At 39.2% G+C, this 26601-nt stretch overlaps 1 protein-coding gene across 2 annotated transcripts in view; it reads left to right on the plus strand.

Annotated features, from left to right (window-relative positions):
* The window catches only part of astn1 (astrotactin 1), a 513900-nt gene that overhangs the window by 220480 nt on the left and 266819 nt on the right, over positions 1-26601 (plus strand). For both annotated transcript variants that reach the window (XM_088085587.1, XM_042497522.2), the window contains exons 15-16: positions 3031-3197; positions 11556-11750. In XM_088085587.1, the coding sequence (XP_087941713.1) occupies positions 3031-3197; positions 11556-11750 (362 nt within the window). The remainder of the gene's footprint in view (positions 1-3030; positions 3198-11555; positions 11751-26601) is intronic.

The raw sequence follows: 26601 nt of genomic DNA on the forward strand, positions 1-26601 counted from the left end.
TTCACAACAGAAACAAGATATACTGTACCACCGCAAAATTAGACAAGAATCCATAACAAGTGTGCAAGCTTTATTAGCCAAATGAGCCACCTGGACCCTGTGATGAATACAGTGGGCCTAAATAATAAAATAAGCAGTTGCTGATACCTCAGAATGTATAAGAAACCAGCTGCCTAGTCACTGTTCTGAGGGTGCAGTGCCTTGTTAAAATGTACTCCATCAAAGTTTCCTTTGAAGTAATAGCTGACAGAAAACATAATGTGAATTTGACTTGACAGGCCCCTGAAAAAAAAAAAAATTACTCAGGAAATACTGAACAAGACTGTAGAGGGAGGGGAACCGGGGTGAAGTCAGGTCTCGCAGCTCTTTTGTGAAGTCACCCCGGCAGAGCGCATTTCAATTAGGAACTTGTCCACGGCTGTGTTAAACCATCAGAATGTCGCCGTTTTATTAATTTCTTGAAGTTTATCTGTGGCACTTATTGCTGCTTCACACATTTCCGAACGAAAGCATTTTATTTCACTCATCAAATATGAAGACAGTCCTCTCTGGATTGTATGGAAATTGGAATTTAAATCCACGGCGTTGCCTCATCTGCCTCCCCCAGAACACGGATCCTTTTAAAAGGGTTTCATTATAGATGACACGGGTTGTCTGCCATTTCATCACTGTTCTTGTCATTCCCAGCGCCACAGTAAATAATCATGTGGCAGTGCTATGCAAAGGCTATTTCCTTTCTAGCATATACAAGATAAAACTTTAAAACTCCCCTTGTGAAAACTGAGTATCGATTATGCAGTCAAGGTTTTACCGACTGTGGCTGAATGTGGAATGAGGTAAAGCTGGGGAAGCAGCACTGCACTATCCTTGCAATGAGACACAATATTACCACAACATGTGTAATAATCTTGATGTTTTCTGAAACTTATCTTCCAATTTTTGTTTTTTTAGACTGCCACTGGTGCTCTGAATAACCAAATGCTGTATTTCAACAGCGCTGCGAATGCACCTCAGACCTCTGTGTGAATATTTAGGATCTGTGTTACAAATGTCGGTTACCACACTTAAGGCCTTTTGTTGACTTTAACTTGTAAAAAATGTTTCTTTACATTGGAAAATTGAGTTTTTAATTGGGCTTGGGCCCAAAACTGCTGCTTTTGGTTTAGACTGGTATTGAAACTATTTAGGTTCATGTAGATTTGATGTGATTTTCAGGCCCGATCAAAGCTATAGTGACCAGTAATGAATCAGATCTCCCTTTGTGTTTCGGCCCTCCAGTCTATTCTTACACATGTCACATTATAACAAACTAAAACCACTTTTTTTTTATGTATGCTGTTGTCACAGTCCCTAATGCATCCAGTCAGGCAGAAATACTTAATTTAAAGCCTCAGGGAACCCAAATCACCAAGAACTTTAATAAAATGCATCAAAAATGATCAGACAGTAGCCTCAATCCAAATTCAAAATATTGTCATTTTAGTTTTTCACTGTTTCCTGAAGCTGGGTTGATTTGGGCGTGGTTATACCCGGTCCAGATCACGTACTATAGATAAAGACAATCAAAAATTCAAAGCCAGGTGTCAGTTGATAAGAACTTAACATGACAAAGTGAAATCCCTCAACACACCTTTCAATAGGGTGCGTTCAAAAACACTCACTTGTTTGTAAATTCGGAGCGCTGTTGGGATGTACCTTATGGTTATCCAGACCACCGCCTTCTGGGAGTGTCAGAGCACACTCTGGGCACTCTGGCTGGGGAGGTGGAGCAGCAAAGTGCAGAACAGAGTAAATTTGTAATGAACTTATTCGTAATTCATTGAGGAAAAAAAACAACGGTCCATGGCTTCAAACAGCAGCTCTCTCATTTTAGTGCAGATCGTCAGATTTGATTTAGGAACGCAGCCAGAGTCAGAGGGCTGAACAGATAGAGCTGTACCACGCAGACTGTGCTTTGCTCCATAGCTGTTGTCATGGAGATGGGAGACAGTTGACAAAGGTGGGATCGATGAGGTGTCAGTCAAAATGTAATCAGTCACGCCCACACAGTCAAATCAAATGTTCTCAACTCAGTTTTCTAATAGTAGGGAAGATTTATTTTCACTCAGATTTATGTAGATACTTAATGAGACACTTACAAGCCATGTGTCCAGAGGCTTTAATATTTTGATTGTTGATTAATCTTATGGTTATTTTTTTTGATAAATTGATTATTTTAGTTTATAAAATGTCAGAAAATGGAACAATAATTAAGATATATCAAACAAAATTTCAAAACTAAATGTTATACACACACATTTGCCTTTTTGGTCTGACTGACACAACACTGTCCAAAACTTAAATATATTATATATAATATATTAGGAGAGGGAAGGTACCAAGTAAATTTATTTAATTGTATTAAATTATGAATTTATCCTAATTATTAATATTTGTGTTATTTATTATTATACTTATGAAATAAGTATGCGTAATTGTTTATATTATTATTATTATTATAATTATTATTTATTATTTTAAATCTTCGTTTTACCTTGTAAAGAATTTGAAACCAGCTTTCCTTTCTCAATGTCTCAGATGATTAATGGATAGTTATATTTATAATTATATTTTGGTCTATTATTGATTGATGGACGAGTTATTTAAGTATTCATAAGTAACTTTTGGATTTCAGAAAATGAGATTTCCACTTGTGCACTTCATTTGAAGGGAGATAAGAGCCTGTGCCGATGCTCCTTCTGTTGCAGCCTCCTGCTGTTATTTAGGCAGATAATAGGACAATTTTACATGAAACATCTTGCCATGTGCTGCTTTACAGACTAAGCTCAGTGCTCGCACAGGCAGCACTAATGGGAACAGAAATCTGACTGTTTACATTCTGTGGCACAGATGTTATCAGGTCTGCTTACCTGTCCCATCTGGGATTAGTGTTAATGTGGCAGCTTCTCGCAGTTTAGGCAGCTCTGAGGATGAAGTAAAAATCTGTAATTGCTTGCATTAGTCATTTAAAAACTCTCCTTCCTCCTGCAGTGCCCTCCGGGGTTGAGTCCTATGAAGGATGGGACCGGGTGCTACGACCACCACATTGGCATCGACTGCTCCGACGGCTTCAATGGAGGATGTGAGCAGCTGTGTCTGCAGCAGCTGGCTCCTCTAGAGGATGACCCGACACTCTACAACATCCAGATGTTCTGCGGGTAAGAAAGAACACATTCAAACTTTATATTTAGGTTGACAATTATTATTCTACATCACCCTCTTTATGTTGAGAAATGTCTTTTGCATGGAGTCTTGTCATGTGAATGTTTGCGACTTTTTATAGTAAAGCAAAGAAATAATGCCTGCAAACTCACTGTAAGTCTCAAACGCTTCATTGAGACACCCTTTTAGGGTCAAAATGTTTGAAAAGTTTAAACTACACTTAGATTTCTACAACAATCACCCCAAGTGGCTGATAAGCTCTATAATGGCAGGTGTGGTTTATTATTTACTTTATTGCCTTGTATTTGTGGTTTTATTAATTTTATTGGTTCACTTGTTTTTGGTGTTTTTCCTTGCATTATTTTATATTGATATTTATATATTTGAGAGAATTATGAGAGGGGAATGCAGCATTTTTTTTTAAATATATTTATTACTAATAATAATAATAATAATAATAAACCTCTACTTTAGTCAAGAAAACAGTTATGACAGGTGTGTTATAATTATATGTTATAATAAAAACGAGTATATTGAATTAAAATGATTAAATGCAGTCTTTCTTCACTGTGAAGAGGTAAAACCTAAACATTCACAATGTTTGTGATGAGTGACAGGATTTTCCTTCATGGAAAATATATTTGAGGTTTAAAATTCAATAAAGCCACTTTAATTTAGCGATTTAGTGAAGGCGGATCATTTTTGACCCGCAGGACAAGTGGTGTATACAGAAAGTTAAGACGACGTAAGAGTTAACACTCTGGTCAAACTCCTAAATGATAAACCTGAAACTGCAAGAATAAATATTTTGGAAGCACAATCTATGCATTATGTGAACACCAGCATTGTTAAACTTTGTTCAGTGTGAAGGTGTTCAGCTGGGTCGAGATCTGGTGGCTGTCATGGCCTCAGGAACTGATTCCCATCTTTGTTATCCTCATCAAAGCGTTCAGTGAGCCCTGGTGCCCTGTGGGTGCCCTTGAACCTTCTTTCAAGTCACTTATATCTTTGCTCTTGCCTTCTTCAGTGACATTTCATATACAATATGACAGTATATGCTTCATTTTCAATGCAGTGGATTGAGATCAATGCTTGAATTCCCCAAGAGTCTTAACACAGTGGCGTATGACTAAGGCGTTTCAGGGGTACTTCCAGCGTGTATAGTAAGTGACCCTTGAAAAATGATCCATTAAAGACCAGCATCTGGCACTTGGTTTGTGTTCTTTTCACTCCCTGCTCACGTCCACCAGTGCAGTTCCATGTAAAGATCCTTACATCTACTGTGGAAGTAAAATATCTATTACTGTCACTAAATTCCTTAGAAATAAATGAAATACATTTGCTCGGTTAGCGCAGAGCAGAGCTGAATGTTGCCTGTTGAAACCAAATGAAAAAAAAGCATTAGTTTCACACTGGTTAAAACAAAGCAAACAGACTGTTAGTTAGAGAGCATCCTAAGTGGAGCTGCTAGATTGAGTGAGCAAAAGTTGGACTGCCATTAAATTAGGCATAATAAAAGAACATCAAACTTGGGGTGAGCAGAAGTCTTTGAAAATACACTGATCTTATGCATCTCTTACCAATCTTTCAACACCCCTCCCATTAGATGACCTCTGTTAAACATCCATATAATAACCCAGTGTTTCTTATCCATTGATTTACAGAATCTTATTGAATTCAAAGCTAATTCACAGAGTCCCTCCTTGCCCCGCTCTCTTTCTCTGTTTATCAGACCACAAATGAGATGAGAATGACCAAACCAAACGCCCCACTGTCCATCCGTCTCACTCCCCGCTGCTGTAGACTGCTTCTGCAGGACAGCAGGGAGCAGCTCAATAGACGGACCTTTGTTTTGCAGCTGTAGCAACTAGAATTGCAGTGCTAGGTCTAACATGTGTAACAGCAGCAACAGAAAGTTTGATTATCCAGTGAGGAGGCTGGGCTGTCAGCCCCCAGGATTTAGTTGCCCTGGTTAGAGTCATGTTGCAGCAGTGTCTGACTGGGGGTCCATCTGTGGAGCTGCTGCATGCTTTTCTCCTGGTGAATTAAGACAAATTGGTTGTTTGTGGTGGGCATGCACCGTCAGGGAGCAGAGACGCACTTTGATATGACACTGTAACCGGCCTACATATACGTGAACCTGAAGCTGCAGCCCTGAGCCTTTGGCTCTGGTTACTAGAAGGCTAAACTGTTAGCAACATTTTCTCTCCATGTCTGAAATGCTTTGTAGATACTGACACATTTTATTTTGATTAGTCCGTCTTGCTTTTTTGGGTTGCTTCGCGGAGTAGGCAGTTGCTGCAAATGCTCACATAGCAACTTTCTCTGCAGCATTCTCTGCCAATGAATCAAGCTTTTACTGAAGTGAAGTGCTAGCGCCTCTGCATTTGCATTTTGAAATGACCTGTTATTGGCCAAAGTCTCCCATCACAGGATAGGTTTTCCAAAGCCTGAAAACAGAGCCAAGAGAAGGTGCAGAAGTTTACTCACTTTTATCTCACCACTTAGATTAAAATTTGCAGAAAGTTTGCAATGGGATTTTTGCCCAGTGATGCCAAATTAAACTGCTGACTTCAGTTTTTACTTGTAAAATGTTCCCTTATGATGTTTTCCCCCTTTTTTGTCACTTAAACATATACATGTTTGTAATATAGCAGTAATTGTGGCAAAAGACAGGTTCTGCAAATTTTTTACACTGCATCAAAGGGACCTGGAAGCACCCGGCTGTCTGAAAGCACCTGTATGGGCCATTGTTACAACAGGATATGTGATTATGGTTATTGCTCTTGATTGTACAATACATCTTTACAGAGGAGGCGTGCATATACAGAAGTGGAGACGCAAAAACTTTGTTTGATCACAAAGCCTGATGTAACTTTACATAATTCCCAGGTGAAGTGCGTCAACTACTCTGCAGACTGTTAACGGCGACAAATGAGCTTGCTGCATTTCTTTATAATCAGGCCTAACAAGACTGTAAAACCTGCATTAGAGTTTATCTTCTTTGGATTTGGTCTGAATACTTTTTTACTTGTGTGGCCTTGAGTGTAAACTCCTAAGGGGAACACTCAATATTTTTACAACATAAGTTTTTTAACACTGAGTACGACCTGAAATTCTCAACCCTCATTTTTTTTTTCAAATACAAAATTGGGTGGCTGCAAATCTAAGTAACTTTTCTTTCTGTGAGTGCTCATGCAGGATGCTGTTACAAAGTTCAGATTCTTCTAAAAAAAAAATGTTTTTTTTTCAATTTTTTTTTTCAAAGTGAACAATGCAGTTCACCTCCTACATCTGGTTCAAAGACTGTGTGTTGTCAGAAGTCCATTATTACTCCAGTGGCACACTGGAGTAATAATGGACATAAGCTGTCTTTGAAAACCAAAAACACACATGGTTTGACTGATCATGGTGAACAATGTCACTGAGACTTAAAAACACTAGGCTGGCTGATACAAGCTCCATGAGAAACTAACATTAAATTTACAGTTTTTGCCAAACTTCTCTACAGGATGCGTGTGAATGCTCTGTGCTGTAACTAAGCAGCATTCATTTTCACATTTAATTTGTTAGGATACGGTTATCTTTCAACAAATGCTCAGTCCGGGAATTCTTATAGGAATCAGGTGAAATGCATAATTCAACAAACATCTTAACAAATGGAATTCTAAAAGTGAATACAAGCCTCCTGAGAGAGTTGTTTCATAAGGAGTGTGAGCATTTTATGGAGAGATATTATGTAGTTATGTTATTATTTACGGCGTTGCTTTTTCTACAGTCACATGTGAAAATGGCCATTAAAAAAAGGTCCACTGCTACAGTTCATAGGTGGTTAGATTCGGTATCATCTAAAGCCGGTGCACAGCCATGTTAAAGCCCCGCAGGTGTTTTCACTCATTAAAGTAATTAGACCTCCTCTCAGGACTGTGTGGACGTGCACAGACTGATTAATGTCTTCCTCAGCCTCCTGTTGTTTGTGTTGCGCCTGTTATCATCAGAGTTTAGTGATGTTGCATAAATGTCAACATTGTGTCATCTAACTTGAATCTTGGTCTAAGTCTTAATTAGCCAGAATAACGGAGAATACCCACATGGTCGCTAAGTCTTTAAACTAAGACTAATTTTTAATGTTGTCTAGATTAATTGGGCGTTATTAGTCAACCTATCTTCATAGAACAATTTGTATGATATTCTACAAAAATGCAAGCACAGCAGTTTGTATGATACCCTGTGAAATGGCGTCCCACAAATGACATTACATCTTTAATATAAAGTTACGTAATTAATGTAAAGTTATGGAAGTTAGGTTTTAGGCAATCAAAGTAACTGTGGTTCAGTTAAGAAAAAGAAACACGGCAAGGACATACTTTACAATGATTTATAAAAACGTTTGGCTGAGGAGAGCTGCTTCACATATGTAGGTTTCAAAAGCAGGTGTTCTTTGGATTCAAGGATAAAAATCACCAAAAATGAGGGAGAGGTTATATTGTTTCTCTTTTCAATAAGTCATAACCAAAAGATTCCAAGGCACACTGTTTTGCAAAAGTTAAAAAGCCTATAATATATGGACTTGACGCCTACGCTTTCAACTTAGTCTTCTTCAGGGGAAACACATAGGCGTCAAGCCTGTATATTAAAAGCTTTTTAACTTTTGCAAAAGTGTGCCTTGGAATGTTTTGGTTTTGACCTAATGAGAAAAGAAATAACAAGTCTAACCTCTCCCTCTTTCTTTGTACCTTAAAATGACTTTAAGTTGACAAAGATTTGAATAAGTATATCCATAGGAAATGCTAGGAGGAAAATCCTGTGGTTTTTGACTGATCCATCACTCTAACCTGCCTCCTAACAAGATCGCTCTGGTCCATTTCCTTTTTCACTCTTCATCATCATGTGATCATACCCTTCCAAAATATATGGCTTATGCACAAGTTACTGGCCTGTGATTACATGCAATATGCACAAATTCGGGTGTTCAGATTCTGATAACACCCTATATTACTGGTTATCACCATCATAGATATGGGTTTGAAGGTTCCTGCTACACCAACTAGTTGGTTCAGGATGCCTTTTTTAGAAAGTTAAATTCCTGTTGGCATCAGCAGCAGTTTTGTTAGATTTCACTTTCACTTTGATTAGATTTAGGTGCAAAGAAAATGCGGAAACGTTTAGAAAAAACATCACTGGTTTGGCTTAAAATAAGTACATTACGTGAAATTTGTCATTTGAGATGACATACTTCATGTTAAAACAAAAGTTAAAATTGTTAAAAGTCGGATTGTGTGTGTGAACTTTTAATGAACTTTAAAGTCATTTCAAGGTACCTCCTCACCATGTTTCTTTCCCTAAACCTAACCACAGAAACTTGCCTAAACCTAATCTCCAAAACTTTACATTAATGGTATGACAAGAACATAATGTCATTCATGGGATGCTAATTCATAGGATATCATACTAACCACTGTGTGAAGACAGATCAAGATGTCAGGTCAACTATAGGACTTTGATTTGTCCAACAAAATAACAAAAATATATGAACCTGCATAGTTTCTGTCCAAGCTCAACCCGAGGCAGCTGTTTCAGGTCCGAGTCTGATTAAAAATCTAAATATCTACTGAAAGATAAATAAATATTAAAACCTTTATTACTAGTTAAAGTCAGTTAAACCCTTTTTTCAACAGACATTTGTGACACAATCTTGCAAACTCTAACTGATTCAAGCCCAAAGGAATTTTGAAAAATTAATCTGACTGAGGCAGACCCTGGTGGGTCAGGTTGGGCCCAATTTGGTTGAGGCTAAAAATCAAAGCTCTGTGTAAAAATAAAAAAAGGTCCTTATAATGTGCTGGTAATAGCGTTCTGAACTAACTAGTGATGTTGCGAGATCCTTTTTAACCCAAAGCTATGATGCCACTTATAACCCATTTAATCAACTGGTAACACTGACACCAGAATCTAAAGGTGCTCCCAAGAAATATTTTCCACAGCTAACGAGCCACATATTTGTGTTATCTCATCATGTACGACTATGTACTGTATAGATGTGGAAGCTATGGTCGAGTGTCCTACAAGAGACGTGACAAAACAAGACAATAATTTTTGATGATCTCCGCTGTGAAAACATCAGCAGATCCTGTAAACAGCCGTTATCTAATTGAGCACGAGCTGTTCCCTGCTTTTGTCTATACATTGAACACCATGTTGCAGGCGCGGCGTATATACAAACTACTGTTTTATTTCATTCTCAGCAGCATTCTGTTGTTGTCACTCTCCACTGTGCAGATGTGGCTAATCCTCTACTGGTCCCACTGGAGACTGGCATTAGCTTTGAGACATTTGGCATCCAGGAGAGAGAGAGCTTCTCTCTGTGTAAATCCCTGACAGATTATCTTTCTCTCTTTAACCCCCAATCCCCCATTTTTCTCCCTCTACTTCGCCCGCCTTTGATTCATTTCACAGAGAGTATTATACACCGAGATGTCAAAACATCATCAATATGAAAGAGCCTTGAGAGGACTGTCAGTGTTGCTCCTTTTTTTTTACATGGAGGGTTTTGTGCCAGTTGAGTAGAATAGATTTTGCTGATTATACACTGTTGAGTTTTCAGGTCTGAGCTGTGCATATTTTGAACCCAGTACAACTGCAGCAGACAGTATTTCAGAATAACCGTTCAATCACAAGGTTTAAATATTTCTGACAGGCTGCTTCTGAATATGTTCATACAGTAGGGATATTCAAAAGTGTCCTGTTGGCTGTTCCATCAGTGTGTGGATGTTTATGAATGGTTAAAAACTGAGTAGCAGGTAGCACCTTGTATGGTAGCCTCAGCCATCAGTGTGTGAATGTGTGTATGAATGGGTGAATGGAACTTGTAGTACTAAAACACTCCGCTGGTTGTACAACTATAACTAGAAAAGCACTGTACAACAGCAAGTCCATTACCATTAGTATACTCAACAGTGTATATCTCCAAGGCCAGAAAAAAATGCTGCTAAGTCACGTTCGACATTGTTTTTGTACGTGAGTGATGACCTGTAATGATCCCGTTCTCTGCTCTGCACTGACACTGTGTGAGGGAACATAATGTTACAGCGTGTCATCACAGGATGCATTCTGGCACAGCACTGAGTGCAGTTCAGCTGGGTTATGACAATGTACAAAGCCCAGCACGTATTTACTATGGTTATGAGTGTAAAACAGATATAAAGGACTCGAAGCATAAAAAATATGCATGAGGTGTGCAGGTTGATTGAAATTCAAGTCTTTGCTTGGCCTGTGTTGACAGCTCAATTGGTTAAAGATGGAGTCTTTGTTTTCTGTCGTATAAGGATGACTGTTAAAGTCCATGTAAAGTGAATTCAAAGATGTGTTTCAAAACACATTATAAATGTTGGAAACTGATTGTTGAAACATGTTACAAAGACCCTATACTATATATTACTGAATTGTGGAGTTAGACGGTTGCCTGTTTTTTCAACATTTTCATGTTTTAAGATTTTTGGGCGGGCCTAAAACCATTGCTCGGTGACTCACTGGAGGTATACTCGGCATAACCCCATCCTTGACAATGTAGCAGTAGAAAAATGAGAAGCATCATTGGTATAGTACCTCGACTGGGCTTGGCCTCTGCTCCTCCAACAGACACGCCCCCAGCGTTTCAGATCAGAGAATACTGTGCATTTTTTCATGATTTTGAGACCTTCTTTTACTAATTGGTCATTCAAATTTGGTCAGGTGTTTAATAACACATCTGTTATGTGACAAACTCAGAACACATTTTAATTATCACTTTACACAGACTGTTTTAGGGTCACACACTGACATGACCAACTGCCTCACAGGTTCAACTTCAAGGTTATGTGCATACAACGTTGATATAAAGTTCTTAAAAATGTCACAAATCTGTCAGAGATTGACCTGAGGCAACCACCTAAAGCTTTATGTAAATAATGAAAAAGAAAAATGAATAGGATGGTCACTCTAGTGGCGAGACATTCTTTATATTATCAAGATCCTGTTTCTTTTTTAAATCAGCCATCTTTGGCTGGTGTGATATTATATAGATACTTGCTGCAATAATTAAGCATATTGACCAGACAAAGCAAAGATTTTCTAACAAAATCAACCTTAAACCGCTACAATTAAATGAACCTGCTGCCAGTGGTTGTCCATGCAGCCAGAGGACAACAGCTGTATCACCCCAGTAAATACAAGAGCAGAGACAGGGGATCAAGGAAGTTAAACAATATGGTACAAAAACAACAAACAACTTGATTAAGTTATATCACAGTTGTCATTTAGGATAGAAAATGGAAAAATATGAATCAGTTAGTTGACTCAAACCTCTGTCACTTTAGGTGCATCGAGGACTACAAGCGTGGTCCAGATGGGAGGTCATGCCTGCCGCTGTCCGAGGCCTGCACCGAGGGGATCGACTGCGGGGAGGCAGCAGACATCCCCGCTAACCAGACTGTGTTCGGAGACCTGTTCTACGGATACAACAACCACACCAAAGAGAGTGCCGCCGGACAGATTCTCAAGGCCACGTTCAGGTAAGCACACAAGCCATTTGTGAAGTGGAGCATGTGGGATATTGTTCTGTCATTTGTATCTCATCAGGGAGAACAGTTTGGCAGGTTTTGGGCTCCTAGCTCCCACAGTGCTGATATACATGATAGAAGTGTTTCACTCATCATTCTTTAAAGTGCTTCGGGTGAAACAGTCTGAAGTGGCAGATGCCTCATGTATATAACATGTGTCCACAGTTAAAGTTGGAGATGGAGTTGTGAGTATAAATATGAACCTCATTTACACCTGCTATGTGAATGTAGATCTCTGATCTGCAGGAGAAATGCATGTGTAAAGCTGTGATGCAGCGCTGATTTATTTATTTTTTCGACCAGTGACTGGCATTATTGCTCACCAGTCAACATGCCTTGTCTACAAAGTTTGCACATGTAAATTTTGATCTCAGGCTGAGTCATGATAACAAGAATGCTGATTAATGCCAGCACGATATCTACAGGTCTTAAAATGACTTAAAGCATTGAATTTGGTTTCCTAAAACGGTCTTAGAAAGTATTAAAGTCTTAAATTTAATTTATAAACATATAAAATATTTACTCATGCCTTCTTGCAGTAATGATTTTTATAAAATTAGTATTTTTTAGCTGTTTGGAGAACTTTTGCACCTATAAAATAAAAGTTGGGGTTGTTTTGACTAGCTCCTTCTCATTCCAAACTCTTAAAATACCATTGCTTTGACATTGCTTTTGGCGTAACATTGCAACGGCAAAAGTCAACAGTGAAACGCTACTGAACGGCATAATTTTTTTTCTTTTAAGCCCTAACATGTACTTCCTTCCACTAATCCTAACCATCTGTTCCCTTGTTGCCTAATCCTAACGTGCCAGCATGCGCATTTGTTAACATCTCGGCATTGGTTGCAATGTTGGTTGCCTAAACATTAACACGTGCAGAGTAATCCCACCAAGTGTTTTTGTTGACATCATGGTATCAGCATCATGAAGCATACAGAACAGATATAGAGGGATACCTAGAGCGTAATATGTAGACGTGGAAGTCCACTGCATGGCGGTCAACATGTGTTGACTTGGGATAAGAACGTGTTATTGTGACAGAGGATTGTGTGTGCAGGAGGCAGTTCAATTATTTTTTGGTGGAAATTAAGTCAGTACCATCAAACCTACAGCAGTTACTGCTACCTACAATGGGTAGGAGGCTCATGGTGTCATCATAGGCAAATGTCTATTATATCATAAAATCAAGTTAAACTTAGTCCATTTATACAATTTTTTGCCAGTTATCATGATCCCTTAATTGAAGTAATTATATCATTAGCAATTGTTATATGCTCCCGGGAAATACAGAAAAAAATTGCATAATAATAAGTAATTATAGGCCCCATGGGTTTTCCATCATACTCTCTGTATGATTGTGAATACAAGTATTGAACAGCATTCCGTGTGGTATTAAAACGTCTGAGTTTCCCACACATTTATTTATTTGTTGCGGCACACCATGATTAAAACATCTGCTGGCACAAATTTCTATTGTCTGGAGATGGATCCCTCATTGAGAGCACTATTGAAATATATACAGTTTGGTTATTTATCGCACTCTTTGAGCACAGATGCTTGGAGCAGCGGAACACCAGCAGCTTTGAAAGTGAAACTTTCAACGTTAATTCTGCTTAGCCTAAAAGTTTGCATTCACTCACAGCAGCTGCTCCTCTCATCCATTGATCTGATTTGATCAGCTAAGAACAGATCCACAGATCAAGTATCCCCTCACAAGTTACAAACTGCTGCTGAGGAAAAAAAGAACAGTGTAAAGCTCCACCTGGGTTGTGTTGACAGACCCATAAAAAAATGTTAATTTAAAGAGGGGTCACTGAATGATACAAAGGGTAACACATGAATATAAAAGATCAAGACAGGAAAAAATGAGTTTGCCGTTCTGGCTCCCTCCTCCTTGCGCCAGCTTTTATCTAACTTGGCTGACTCTCCAGAAACCCTGACCTGAGGCCTGTGATGAGATATCATTATCCAGAGAACCTATCAAAATGAAAATCAGATGTTATTAACAGAATAATGAGACATTTTGGGTCTGATCCTTGAAATCACTCTCAGAAAGGGACAGTTTAAATATATCGCTCAATATTCAGGTTGAATACTGGAAATTTGGATTTGGTTAGGAGCCACGAATTCTCTCCAAGATCTACTTAGTACTTATTACTTCCTGAGAAAGAGTGCAAAATATTTCAATGAAAACTAAGTGGCCTCAACGCACTTGGACATCCATCCCTGAAACACTGTGCAAATGTGCATTCAAGCACTGGAGCGCTGGATTCATAAGATCGACGAAACATTAAAACTTAACGCCCAACAATAGTGCCGAGGTGCCTCAAATCACAAAAACAACACGATGAAAGATAGCACATTTTTGTTTGTTGCTACTGTGCATAATAATAACTGCAAGTCAGCATTACAAAGATGATAGAAAGGTCCAGTAATATCATACAGAAATATTTACTGGTTTAATAAAACGATCAAATAATACTGGTTTTATTTCACTTTTATTCACTTTTATAGAGAAGTGGTGGTGTGCCCCCCCAAATTTTCTGGCAAACATGAAAGAATAACACACACAAAAAAAGAATAAACCCTGTTTTATGATAAATTTTCAAGAGCTGTGTAATCAAAATCAGACTTTGCTTCTGTGGCTTTTGTCTTCAAACAAGTGCTATATTCATGGGAAGCAAAAAAAAATAAAAATCATGGGAAAACATTTAACCCTGCACCATTAATGTGCTTTCTTACCGTTGAAGGAGATTGTATTGCATAAATAATTTAACTAAAGTTCACTGTTTAGAATTTGGCTGCTGATCAACACAATTTGCATACTTACTTACTAGCTGCCTGCTCTCCCTTTGGCATTGACCCATTGCATCAAATATGAGTGTACAATGCAATCTTTTATTCTAGGTGCTAAATTGAAGGAAACTGGACTTGCTAAAGTTTCTTCAACATGTTTCACCCCTCATCCAAGAGGCCTCTTCAGCTCTAACAGACATGACAGCAGGCGCAGGCTTTAAATCCTGCGTGGGTGTTATCTCTAACAGAGTCATTGAGGTCACACATGAGCTTTGAGTTGCAGAGTTGTTCGGGTCACATGTGAGTCATTGACCCACCCGGCCATTATGAGGGTCGTTATGGTTAGATGGATCCAGGTGTGAAAGGATGTAAAGCTGTCTGGGGAGGGAGCTCAGGACTGCATTGTAAGTGGGTGATAAGTGGTGTCATAGGCCACCTCCTCTGTTCAGTGATGGTCGTTCCAGTTTGACATAGATGGCTTCTTTCACGCCTCTTTCAAACTATCTGTCTTCTCTGGCCAAGATGTGTACATTGCTGTCCTTGAAGGAATGTCCTTTTCCCTTCAGATGGTCGGTTGAGATTCAACCTGAGGAGTTGGCACTCCTGTGCTGTGCCCTGCGTTTGTGGAGTGGTTATATAGTTTCAACTCTGTACAGATCTGTACATTCCTGGCTGCACTGAGACTCATGCACTACAAACTTCCCCTTTTTTGCCAACACATTATCATCACAACTCAGTCAGTGACCTTCTGTGTCTACTTATGACGTTTTAGATGTCCTTATGCGTTGGCTGTTTACGCTCCAGGATGTCATTTCCATGATGTCAACAAATGCACATGGTGGGATGTTTTCCCAAAAGCACACGGCAACTAACACTGACCGTCACCATGGTGACGATTAGGCAACAAAGTCATGGATGGTTAGGTTTGGGCAAAAGAGCCACAGGGTAAGGTGTAGAGAATAAGACTCACATCCACACTGGAGGCAAACTCCGGACTCCCACATGCAAGTCAGTTGTATGTGGGACCCATCCACACCCCCATGCGCCTGCCCAATAAATGCACTAGCGCTCCTTATATCACACTGTTACCGGCAGTGTCATTACCTGCCACTGTTTCATGCACACAAGGCTGTCACTTGAGAGCAAGGTCGGATCTAAACAGGCGCGTTCTCAAGTGATGCAGCTAGTGTCGTGCGGCCGGCTGCTGGTGTATAACAACAACACCACTGGTTCTGTCCGAATGAGTTCTGGTCTGACACTGTCCAGCCACGTTCCAGTTCGATGCAAAAGGTGGCTTTTGGCATCAGGCTCATACACCAAAAGCACTAACAGAGAGGACGTAGTTGACAGGCTTGGAGTGAGGATGGGCTGTTGGTGCTTGGCGTGGACGAGCTTCTGCCTCAGAGTGTTAGTGGGAGTCAGTTCAAACCGAAGAAGCCTCTTCGATGAGAAGTGAAACATCTTTTAGATGCTCAAGCAAGTCCAGTTGCCTACGATTTGTTACCTAAAAATATCATAATATGGGAGACTGAGAATCTTCAAAAACAATGCACCCTTTAGCATCAGTATGAGGTGCACCAGGCTATCAACCAACTCCAATGTACACCCATCAACATCAGAGCAAAGGTAGTTTAATTAAGAACCAGAAAGTCCACCGCAGCGTCTGGTAAGGAAGCAAAGGGGTTTGACTCGGGGCACTTGTGTTTATGTCCCATGAGAAACTAAAAGCCAGCGTTGAGTTATTTTGTCATGTCAGCTGTTAGTCCTGTGGGTCGACTGATGCAACCAACATCAACCACCATGTGTTCTATCCCAAACCAAGTAGTTTGGTTGCCTCAAACCTAACCACAGACCTCTGCATCAAGAAACAGTGCCAAAGGCAAAGGCCGCCCCCTTTGTCCAAGCATCACATTGTGATGAGTAGAGATTGAATCTTTTCTAGTATGTATCCTATAATCATCAAAAAGCTAGCAGCTAAGCAATAGTATTCGGTCCAATGTCTTCCACTGGGACTCTTGCTGTCTCATGTTCAATTTCATTCCTATTCAAACAGTTACGGCATATTGAATTGGACCCAGATACAACACTACTGTTGATAGAGGTGTTAGTTTCCTAAGCACTATGCATTTCAACCTTTCTGCCTCTCTCAGGTTGATATGCTTTAAATCACACAATGTTAAAATGGAAACAGTTGTAGTGCATAAATAATACAGGCCCTAAAAGTCTATCAGATTGAACCAGTGTATTTAAAGGTTATTTCATTATGGAGAAAGGAGCTTCACTTAGATTTTATGTCAATTTCCTCCCAATAAAGAAAAGATAGTGATAGTAAAGCCTGCTGCTGTCAAGGGTTGTCCTTTATAAAACACAAGACATTTCTCCTAATCTCAGGCAAAAACTCTGAGGGGAAATACCCCCCAAAAAAGCAAAACCTCTTTGGAGAGGCTTATGGATGTTGAGCCACGTGGGTCCAAAGACATGTCATATTCCTTTCATGATTTGCACAAGGTTCGATGCGGATGGTGGAGCACTTTGAAGGTGGTTAATTATTACTGTCCGCACGCTGCAATCATTTCCACTGAACTCAGGAAGCCAGGAGGTCAGCAAAGTCATCTGCAGTCCAGGAATTTAATTTAGGCCCTGCACGGATTCCGCAGCCCGGAGGCAACTCACTCACTTAGGGATCCACCACTGGAGTTGTAGTGAGGGAGGGGATGGGTGAAGCTGGAAAGTTAATATCATCAAGAATCTAAGTCTCAAATGCTCTGATCTCATTTGGAAGTGCTTGTGAATGGAGAGCGAGGTCTCAGGCAGACTTTGAAGAGCACAGAATGCTTCCTGTGCAGATGAGGTGGTGGAAGAGGCAGGGAGACTCTTTTGGGAGGCATGGTTAATGCAAGGCCTAATTATAAGAGATGGCAGCAAATGAATTAAAGCTGACCAGAAGCCTGTGTGCTGAAATTGAATCTAATTGGACCAGATGAACGTTTGAATGTAAAATGAACAAAAGAGAGCATTCCAAATGAACAGGGAAGATCCGTCAGGGGTTCGATCTAGGAGTAATTTTAAAACTAGAAAATCAAATGAAAAAGCAGAAAGTGTATGTAACATGTGAAAGGCAGCCTTTGGCAGTACGTGTGTGGTACATGGTGGTAAATCTGTCCCCAAGGAATTTAAATGTCAAATTTAATGCCCCACAGTGGGAATGTGTGTGCTGCTAGTCTGTAGCAAATGGCTGTATGCTGTATTTATAAATGTATCAAATTAGGCTTTCCAGTATGCTGCAATGGAACCAAAAATGTTACATATTAAGTGAACGTTAGAAGGGCACTCGACCGATTGTACATACCAATTTTCTAGTCATAGGGCGTACTGCTCAAACCTGTTTAAATGGTTTAATGTCTTCTGGGGCTGACGTTTTTTCAAGTCACAGAAAATTAGTCAAGATATATCCTTTGAAACTTTAAACAGAGAGCCCGCATTACAAGCTTGACAGATATGGGCATTAGCCAGGCAAGGAGGATCTGAGAAAAGACGATATTGGGCTGCATTGTGAGTATGATAAGAGTTTTGACATTTTATCTAATCTGAATTCAGTATCAAATCCACCTACTTTAACAAAATTCTCTATCAATTCGATTTTTTAAAATTTGCAGTTAACTAAATGTATAAATAATCAAAGACTTGATGATTGTTTTAAGATTTATTATTACCTTTTTGTCATCCCAGACTTCTTCACAGTAGCTGTTCACAGCTAGCAGCAACAACCTCGGAACCTCTTCCAATTAATTTAAGGCCAGCTTCTAAACTATTTTTCTAAGCTTAATTATCTATATGATAAGTGCAATAGCTTAATTTTGAGATTCAAACTTCCGTTGCTGATGCAAGGTGATCACTTCAACATGTTCTCAGCCCAAGTTGCCACATATTGCTGCTTTGTCAGCGGACTTTCATGTCTAGACGTACGTGCTAAGTATCCTCCATCCTTCTCTGTGGACAGAATTCTATTCATACAGGAAGCAAACACTGGGCCCCTGGGTGAAAGTTTGATCCATCCACCCACCCTACCACCCGCTGTATAGGGACTTTGCAGCTCTGCAGCTCCTTATATGACATAATTACCCGCACAGTCTCAATCTTAGGGCATCCTGCAGTGTTTCATACTGTAGAGACAGGTGCCGCCAGGCCACGTTATGAACTGACAACATCTGTACACGTGTCATGCTGCTGCTACACTTGCTGGCTGGTCAGCTGGTGTACATTCAGTGTATCATACCGCTGTGAAAGGTGACTTTTGGCGGCGCTGTCTGTCCCCAAAATTACTGGTAAAGTGGAGTTTTTTGACAATTTTGGAATGAGAACAGGCTGAATCAGTTAGATCATTTTTGTTGGTCTTGTTGGACTGCACTCTTGCTCTTTCACTGGTGATGCAGAGCAATTTCTCTGTTCCCTCAGATATTTTGGCAAGTACAAATATTATCTTTCAGACAGCCCATTGACTAGAAGCCAGTACATGCAAGCAAGTCCAACAAACCCAGGATATGTTCTGGTTACTAATCTCAGCACTTGGTGTCTGGATAACTGGTTTCAGGAAGCTGGTTATCAACGAGCTTTGGCAGTGCTGGGTTTTCCCATCCAGCCACGAGCATGTTTATGTGAAAAAGGCGAGTTTGTTAATCACAAGCATACTTTATATGGCATGACATGAACCATGACACTAATCACCTGCGAGAATGTTTGGTTTAAGTGTCAGCTATAACTCATAATTATCAGAGTAAAATGTAATAATAGCTTATAGAATAAGATGTAGAAAGGATGGAGAAGGCCAAGGCTTTAAATATATGTAGGTATTATTATATATGACTTCAATCTAGAGTGAGTATTTTTTGCTAATTAGTTGGATGAAGAAATGATGAAGAAACTACTGAATATGTCACATAAAAACACTTCAAAGTAATGCCAGGCTGCCTGTGCTACTGAAGTAAAGAGTGGGAAAGTAGTTAATGACTAATGGAGTCTATCTGATCGAATCTTGCATTTTAAATCACGGGAGCTAATTAACAATGTGGATTATTTTTCTTTGGTTTTTATTTCAAGTTTTCATCATAACGGTGTCTTTGTGAGTTGCAGTGATGGAATCAGTGTGTAACATCAGCCACGCTGACAGATATCACTGAAAAAATTGAATTGCACAATTAAAATGCTGTTAAAATCATTATTATGTGTGTAGGATCCTAAATGATTGGCATTTTGCATTTTAGCATTTTGTTATAAGCTATTTTTTTAAAGCCAGAATGGAAACAGAAAGCTTGGAACAATAAAATGATTCTCTTTTTTCTGCGTGTCACTCTGGACTTCTGTCCATATTGGTATAATTTCTTTCAGTGATCTAACATGGTCATTTTTCGGGGTGTTGACAAGTTTTGATGTGAAGATCAATTACTCCAGAGCGTGTTAGTTGTTTCGCATAAGCAAATGCAATGATTTATCCTTGTGAAAAGTGAACCAGCTTTGTGGCACTGAAAACCCAGGGTAGTTAACCCTGAAGTTACCTCACTAACCCCAAACCCTGCTTTGTAGCACAGGCCTCAGGCAACAGCCAAGTTACTAACCGAAGGAATTTAAATTAGCTGCAGCTCATTATCTGATGCCAGACGTGTTTGTCATTTTTACCAGTAGAAGCGAATGTCGTTGCTAATGTTACCTGAATAATTTGCACATTGCCCTTTGCTAATAAAAAAAGTTTAATTGATTTGTTACTCTTTAAGAAAATGGTAATTGGATCCAAAATTGAAGCAGCTATTAGAACTCTGCCCTTATTATAGGTAATGTGGGATCCAGTGTTTTTGGGGCTTAACCCATACTAGAGACCAAAAGTCAGGACATGTGGGCCTCTGATACATCAACTTTTTATGTTTTCATGCCTCTATGCTTGCAGAAGCAGTAGCCGGAGGCTTCATGGTTTGAGGTTGTCTGTCCGTCTGTCCTATTCTTGTGAAGACGATATCTCACAGGCACCTTGGGAGAATTTGGCACAAACGTCCTACTGGGCAGGAACAGGTTAGATTTTGGCGGTCATTGGTTAAAGGTCAAATTTGCTGTGACCTCATGTGTCTCAATATTGTGAATGTGATGTCGTAAAAACGTGGTGAGAAGTGATCTTCAAATTTGGCACAAATTTTCACTTGGACTCAAGGTTGAACTGATCAGATTTTGGTGGTCAAATCCACTTGGACTCAGTGATAGTCTGATAAGAATTTCGTGGTCAAAGGTCTCTGTGAACCTGTGAACGCCTGTCTCATTCTGATCAACACAATATTACTTAACTCCTGACTTGGGGGAGTTTCCTCAAATTCGGCACAAACATACACTCGTACTCAAGAATAAATTGATTAGAATATGGTGGTCAAAGGTGACTTCACTCATGCTTTTGGCAGTTAGTCAAAAATTTGTATTGTAGTTATGACATAATTTCAAACAAATGTTTGATGACTTCACTGCCATTGTAATATTCCGTAGAAACAGTTTTCTGGCCATTATTTATCTATTTAAACCTTAGCAACCTCGCTTTATTTCTTACAAAAACATGGAAAGAAGGCAATGAACAACTGAACAAGAAATTGCTCTACAGTTAGGAAAGAACAAATGTGCCAAAATGTTTGCCAAAAACACAAACAGGGAGAATTCTTTTAAATAAAATTTAAACATAAAATAATAATAACAATAACAATAACAACAACAACAACAACAACAACAACAACAACAACAACAACAACAATAACAATAATAATAATAAGCATAATTATATATGTATATATTTTCTGCAACCTAATTTAAAATATATATACATAATCATAATTATAAATATAGCTTTCTTGATATTTTATCTTTGTTATTTAATAATTTCCTAATGATTCTCTCATTTTTTTAAAGATGATTTTTAGGTCATTCTCTTTTCAAATTCTACAATTCTTTTTTTTTTTTTTTTTTAATTTGCGGGACCTTTCATTGCTGATTGCTTTATTCCCTCATGTTTATGAAAGAAGTCAAATTAATTTGCTCACGTTCCAAAGGTTTAAGTGCTTGTGAAGGGTGTTTGAAAGCAGCAAAAGAAAACTGATGTCGGTCCAGGTTTCAAAGAGTGCTGGTGGGGCTAAGATATGTGTATAGTGTCCATGTTATCACTGACATGGATTTTTTTAATTTGTTTTAACTAATCTATTGCAGGAGCCTTCAACTAAATTTCTGAATCACTCTTCAAATCTAAAAAAAATGCAGGAAAGAGTGCTCTTCCCTTTCTAAATGTGTCGGCCCAAATGGAATTCTACTTTTGAGAAGTCTCTGTGGCTTTGAAATGTCTGTCCCAAACACTGGACTCAGTGGCTGGATCTCTTAATCACTCCCACTTCCTGCTAGACAGCAACACAGAGGACCAAAGATTGTGCAAATAACCGCCACTCGGTTAAATGACCTCCAGTCAGAAAAAGCTTTCAAACTTTTGAAAATTCTGTTATTTCCCAGCCACTCGAGGCAAAAGTGCAGAGTTGCGATGTGCAGCCTTCAACAGTCATTGACTTAGTCACTGATAACTATAATATGCAAGTGGAACAGCTCTGTGGCCTGTGTCCTCCCATATCCTTTTTAGATGTACCATTTGCCCTTGAGTGGAAGCAAGCGAGAGACAGAGCGAGAGAGAGAGAGACGAAGGGAGGGATAGTAAGGAAACCTCTATGTGATGTTCACTGGCACTTCTACAAAAGCCCCTATCCCACTGCTCTGGGGTGGCGCAAAGCATCTGTCTTCGTCATTCAGTGACGATGAAAAGTAAAATTTGAATATTGTGTAATCATCAGTGGAGTTTTGCTGTTGTTGTTTTTCTTTTTTCAAAATCATGCCACTAGTTTATGACAGTCTGTTAACCCTTTGAATATTGGATCAACATCAGTGTTCTTTTGCTGCTTTCAGATGCATTTCACAATCATTTAAACGTTAAAAACATGAGCAAATTGGGAAACAAAAGCAATTAGCAACTTGGTATGAGATGGCCCCCCAAACAGAAAAAAAGGTGACAAGAGAATGACCCGAAAATTGGCTTGAAAAGGTAGAGAGTCATCAGATAAGATATCTATACTTATATACTTGTACATATAAATGTACTTATATTGCAGTGGGAATTAAAAGTGTCTTCTTGGCTAGAGGTACTCTGAAATGTGTTTTATTATTATTATTATTATTATTATTATTATTATTACTTTTTCACTAATGTAACTTTTGACTAATTTCCTGCTAATTATTCAGTCATTTTTTGTTAATCTGCTTATTGCCATCTTTCTGTATTTTTGAGAGATATCAAGCCAGTTTGCTCAGATTGCAAAGAGTCAAAGTTTTACTTCTTTTGATTGCTCAAAATCACGTTGTTGTCCACAAAAAAATTGAAAATCGTAAATCCCTCCAAGAGAAAGATTGACAGCTAATGTTTTATTTATTTTGAGGAATAAAAAAGGATCTTCTCTGTGGCCCCTGCATGATTTTGCTATTTAGTCCTTCTGGAGCATAAACACAAAGAGAGAGAATAAAAGGAAAGCAGCAAGTGGTATGAGCAGGTGCCCAGTGGCAAAACACACACACACACAGAAAAGAAAAGAGCCTCTCAGGTGTGCAGGTAAATGCGTGCTAACACTTACACACACATGGCCAAGGCTGCTATGTGGACCCCTATCTGCTGCACGGCCAAGCCTTTTCAGCTGCGTCTCACACAAACACATTCACCAAGCGGGTTTTGATTCTCTCCACCCAGCATGGCTCCCTCATGCTTCATCTTTCAAGCTCAGCAGCCCTCAAATGCCTCTCATGTTTTTTCGGAGGCATACCCCTCCCTCTCTGCCACCGTGCAGGATGCACCCCATCTACCTGCCTCACAGGCAGACATGTTATTGTCATTCCAAGGCTTATTTATTTGATTTCCTGGCAGGTAAAATCCAGTCGTGTCATTGTCATTGTCAGCAGAACTGTGGGGGCATGAGATGATTTTGGTTACAACATGAGATATGAGCACCCGTGCCCCGATTGCTGTGACATCTCAGGGCGCGATGCGATCTGTATTCATATTACAGAGCTCAGTGGCAGGGTCTCTATCTTCCTGTCTCAGCGGGAGCCAGTGGACACCAGTAATGAGATGTTAAAAGCTAACCTCCTCTCATTACTCCATTACTCCATACCACCTCCCCCCCACCCCCACCCCTTCCTCTCTCACGACAAGCTCCAAGCAGCTTTTAATGAATATTTTAGCGCCCTTTGTTCTCATTCTGGTGGCTGCTCAGGATCAATGATTAGGACCAGGCTCCCACCTGACAACCCAAACTACTTTGTGCGGGTATGTCTTTTTTTTAAAAAAATGTATTCCCTCTTCGTTTTTTTGGCTCGCCTCAGTTTACTGTACCACACCCCTCAGGAGGATTACCTTCATTGACTCAGTTAATTAAAATATGAAATGTGTCTGAGAATGCGGAGGGCCGAGATTGGTTCTTATTGAAAGCTGTGAGTTTACCCAGTCAGGAACTCAGGGGATCATTGTGAGGAAAACAGGAAAAAAAGGTTGTTAATCAAGTGTCCTTGAGTTTTGTCATATTGCCGTGATTTATTAAACAGGTGGCGTCCTAACCTCAGCTCTCATCAGAGGAAAAGAAATGTCTTTTTTGGCAAGTTTCGGCAATTAAACAAAAAAGTTCTTTGAATTTTAGAGAGATTTCACGCTAAGAAAATGAATTATTACATCCTCACAGCACCAGATGGCTGTTAAATGTTACATGTCATCATACAACAAAATTAACTATGAAAACTGTTAGACGTGAACGCAGTGACAGGAAGTCACTGGGCCTGTTTTCCACATGGCGTGCATCTAAGAAAGAAACAAAAATCCCCAGCAGAACAACAGAGATCCATTCATAATTCCAAATCTGTGTGCTTTTGAAAACTAAAAGCGGACAACATTTCTAATTGCTTCTGCAGAAAATGACTTCAGAGTCAATAAAATCCCACCAAGCCTTGCTTTTTTTATCTTTCTGCAAAACAAATCTATCAGTAGGTGAATAAACAGTGTTACAGTCCAAGTTGGTGATGCATATACAGTATGAAACAAAGAGCAGTGACACTGTATATTCCACTTTTTTGCATTTCTTTACACAGGGTGTCTTCAGGTCCCTAAAAAGCATGAAAATGTCTTGAAATCAATGTATTGAGGTTTATTGTGTGTATTTTAGGTTTTAATGGCCACAAACATATATATTTTCATATATATCCATCTTTTAATTTCTTTTGTCAAAGAGTTTAGCTCTTCTGCCTGACGTGACTGAAAGTCCTGATCTTAAAAATGTTCCCACTAAACCTAATACTGTCTTTTTATACTTGCACCTCTCCATCAGCAAAATGTGTATTGACTTTACTAATTATGATAATATTCCTACATAAAAACCTACCTCTGCAGGGAACCACTTATACACTTTATACATACCTACAATGCTTAAAATAGAAAAGATGTTTTGTCCAAAACCACTATTAATTTGGATTAAAATTTTCCTAAAAAGCATTATATTTAAGTGTCTCATACCTGTAGACATGCTGCCATAATATTCCCCTCCTATGAATAATGTGAATGTACATAAAACTTGTGAACATCTCTCCCCAAACATAAATGTGATATTTTTTTAAATGAGAGACAGGTCTGGACTGCACGCAGACCAGTTTAGTACCTGCACTCTATTACTACGAAGCCATGCTGTTGGAATATGTGCAGAATGCGGCTTGGCTTTGTCCTACTGGAATAAAAAGGGATGCCTCTGAAAAAGACATCTGGATGGCAGCATATGTTACTCCAAAACCTGTATGTACTTCTCAGCATTCATGGTGCCTACACAGATGTGAGAGTTACCCATAATACCATGGGAACTTGCACACCCCCATACCATCACAAATGTTGGCTTTTAAACTTTGGGCTATAAGCAATCTGGATTATTATTTTCCTATTCAGCCTGGGGGACATAATATGCACAGTTTCCATTAACAATTTGAAATATGGACTTGTCTGACCACAGCACACTTTACCACTTTGTGTCAGACTATCTCATATGAGCTCCAGCACAGACAAGTTGGCAGCGTTTCTGCATATTCCGAATTTATGGGTTCCGCTTAGCATGTTGGAGTCTAAACTTACATTTGTAGATGCAGCAATGAACTCTGTTTATTGACAATGGTATTTCAAAGTGTGACTGAGCCCATGTAGTAATATCCATTATAAAATTAAGTGAGATTTTAATGCAGTGCTGTCTAGGGAATCAGAGCACACAGGTATTCAGTATTGGTTTTCAGCCTTGCCCCTTTGATACAGAGATGACTTTGGATTATTTAACGCTTTTGAGGATTATATGAAACCCCTACAGTCCTTGCAATTGTGTGTTGAAAGACATTTTTAGACAGTTTAACTGTTTTCCCACATTATTTTTTTTATTTTATTTTTTTTTATAAAGTGACCGTTCCTGCTTGTGAACAACTGAACCTTTTGCTTACACCCCTTTGATATGCAATCCTAACCAATTAACCTGTGGAATGTTCTAAGCATGTGTTTTTTAAGCATTCCACAACTTTTCCAGTCTTTTGTTGCCCATGTCCCAACTTTTTTGGAACCCGTTGCAGGCACCATATTCAGAATAAGTGAATTTTTTACCAAAAACTGCCCGCTTCCAAAATGATGTATAAAACAGAGTGTGGCGTAGTATATGCCACTTTTTAAATCTTCCAAAAAGAATGTAAAAGAATCTTTGTTGTTCTGTGAACTGCAGTTTTAGTTATGAACGTACAACAGAGTTTTAGTCATCTGGCCCCTTAGGCTCAGGATGCATGAAACAGTGTTGTTCGACATTGTACCCCACCACCCACATCGGCAGATAAACTTTGTTCCACACCACCAGCAGCCAACTTACATTGTTTTCATGAGCCTGATTTCCATCTTATT

The sequence above is a fragment of the Plectropomus leopardus genome, chromosome 12 (assembly GCF_026936395.1).
Source record: "Plectropomus leopardus strain MGB_pleo_1.0 chromosome 12, ASM2693639v1, whole genome shotgun sequence".
Taxonomy (NCBI): Eukaryota; Metazoa; Chordata; class Actinopteri; order Perciformes; family Serranidae; genus Plectropomus; species Plectropomus leopardus.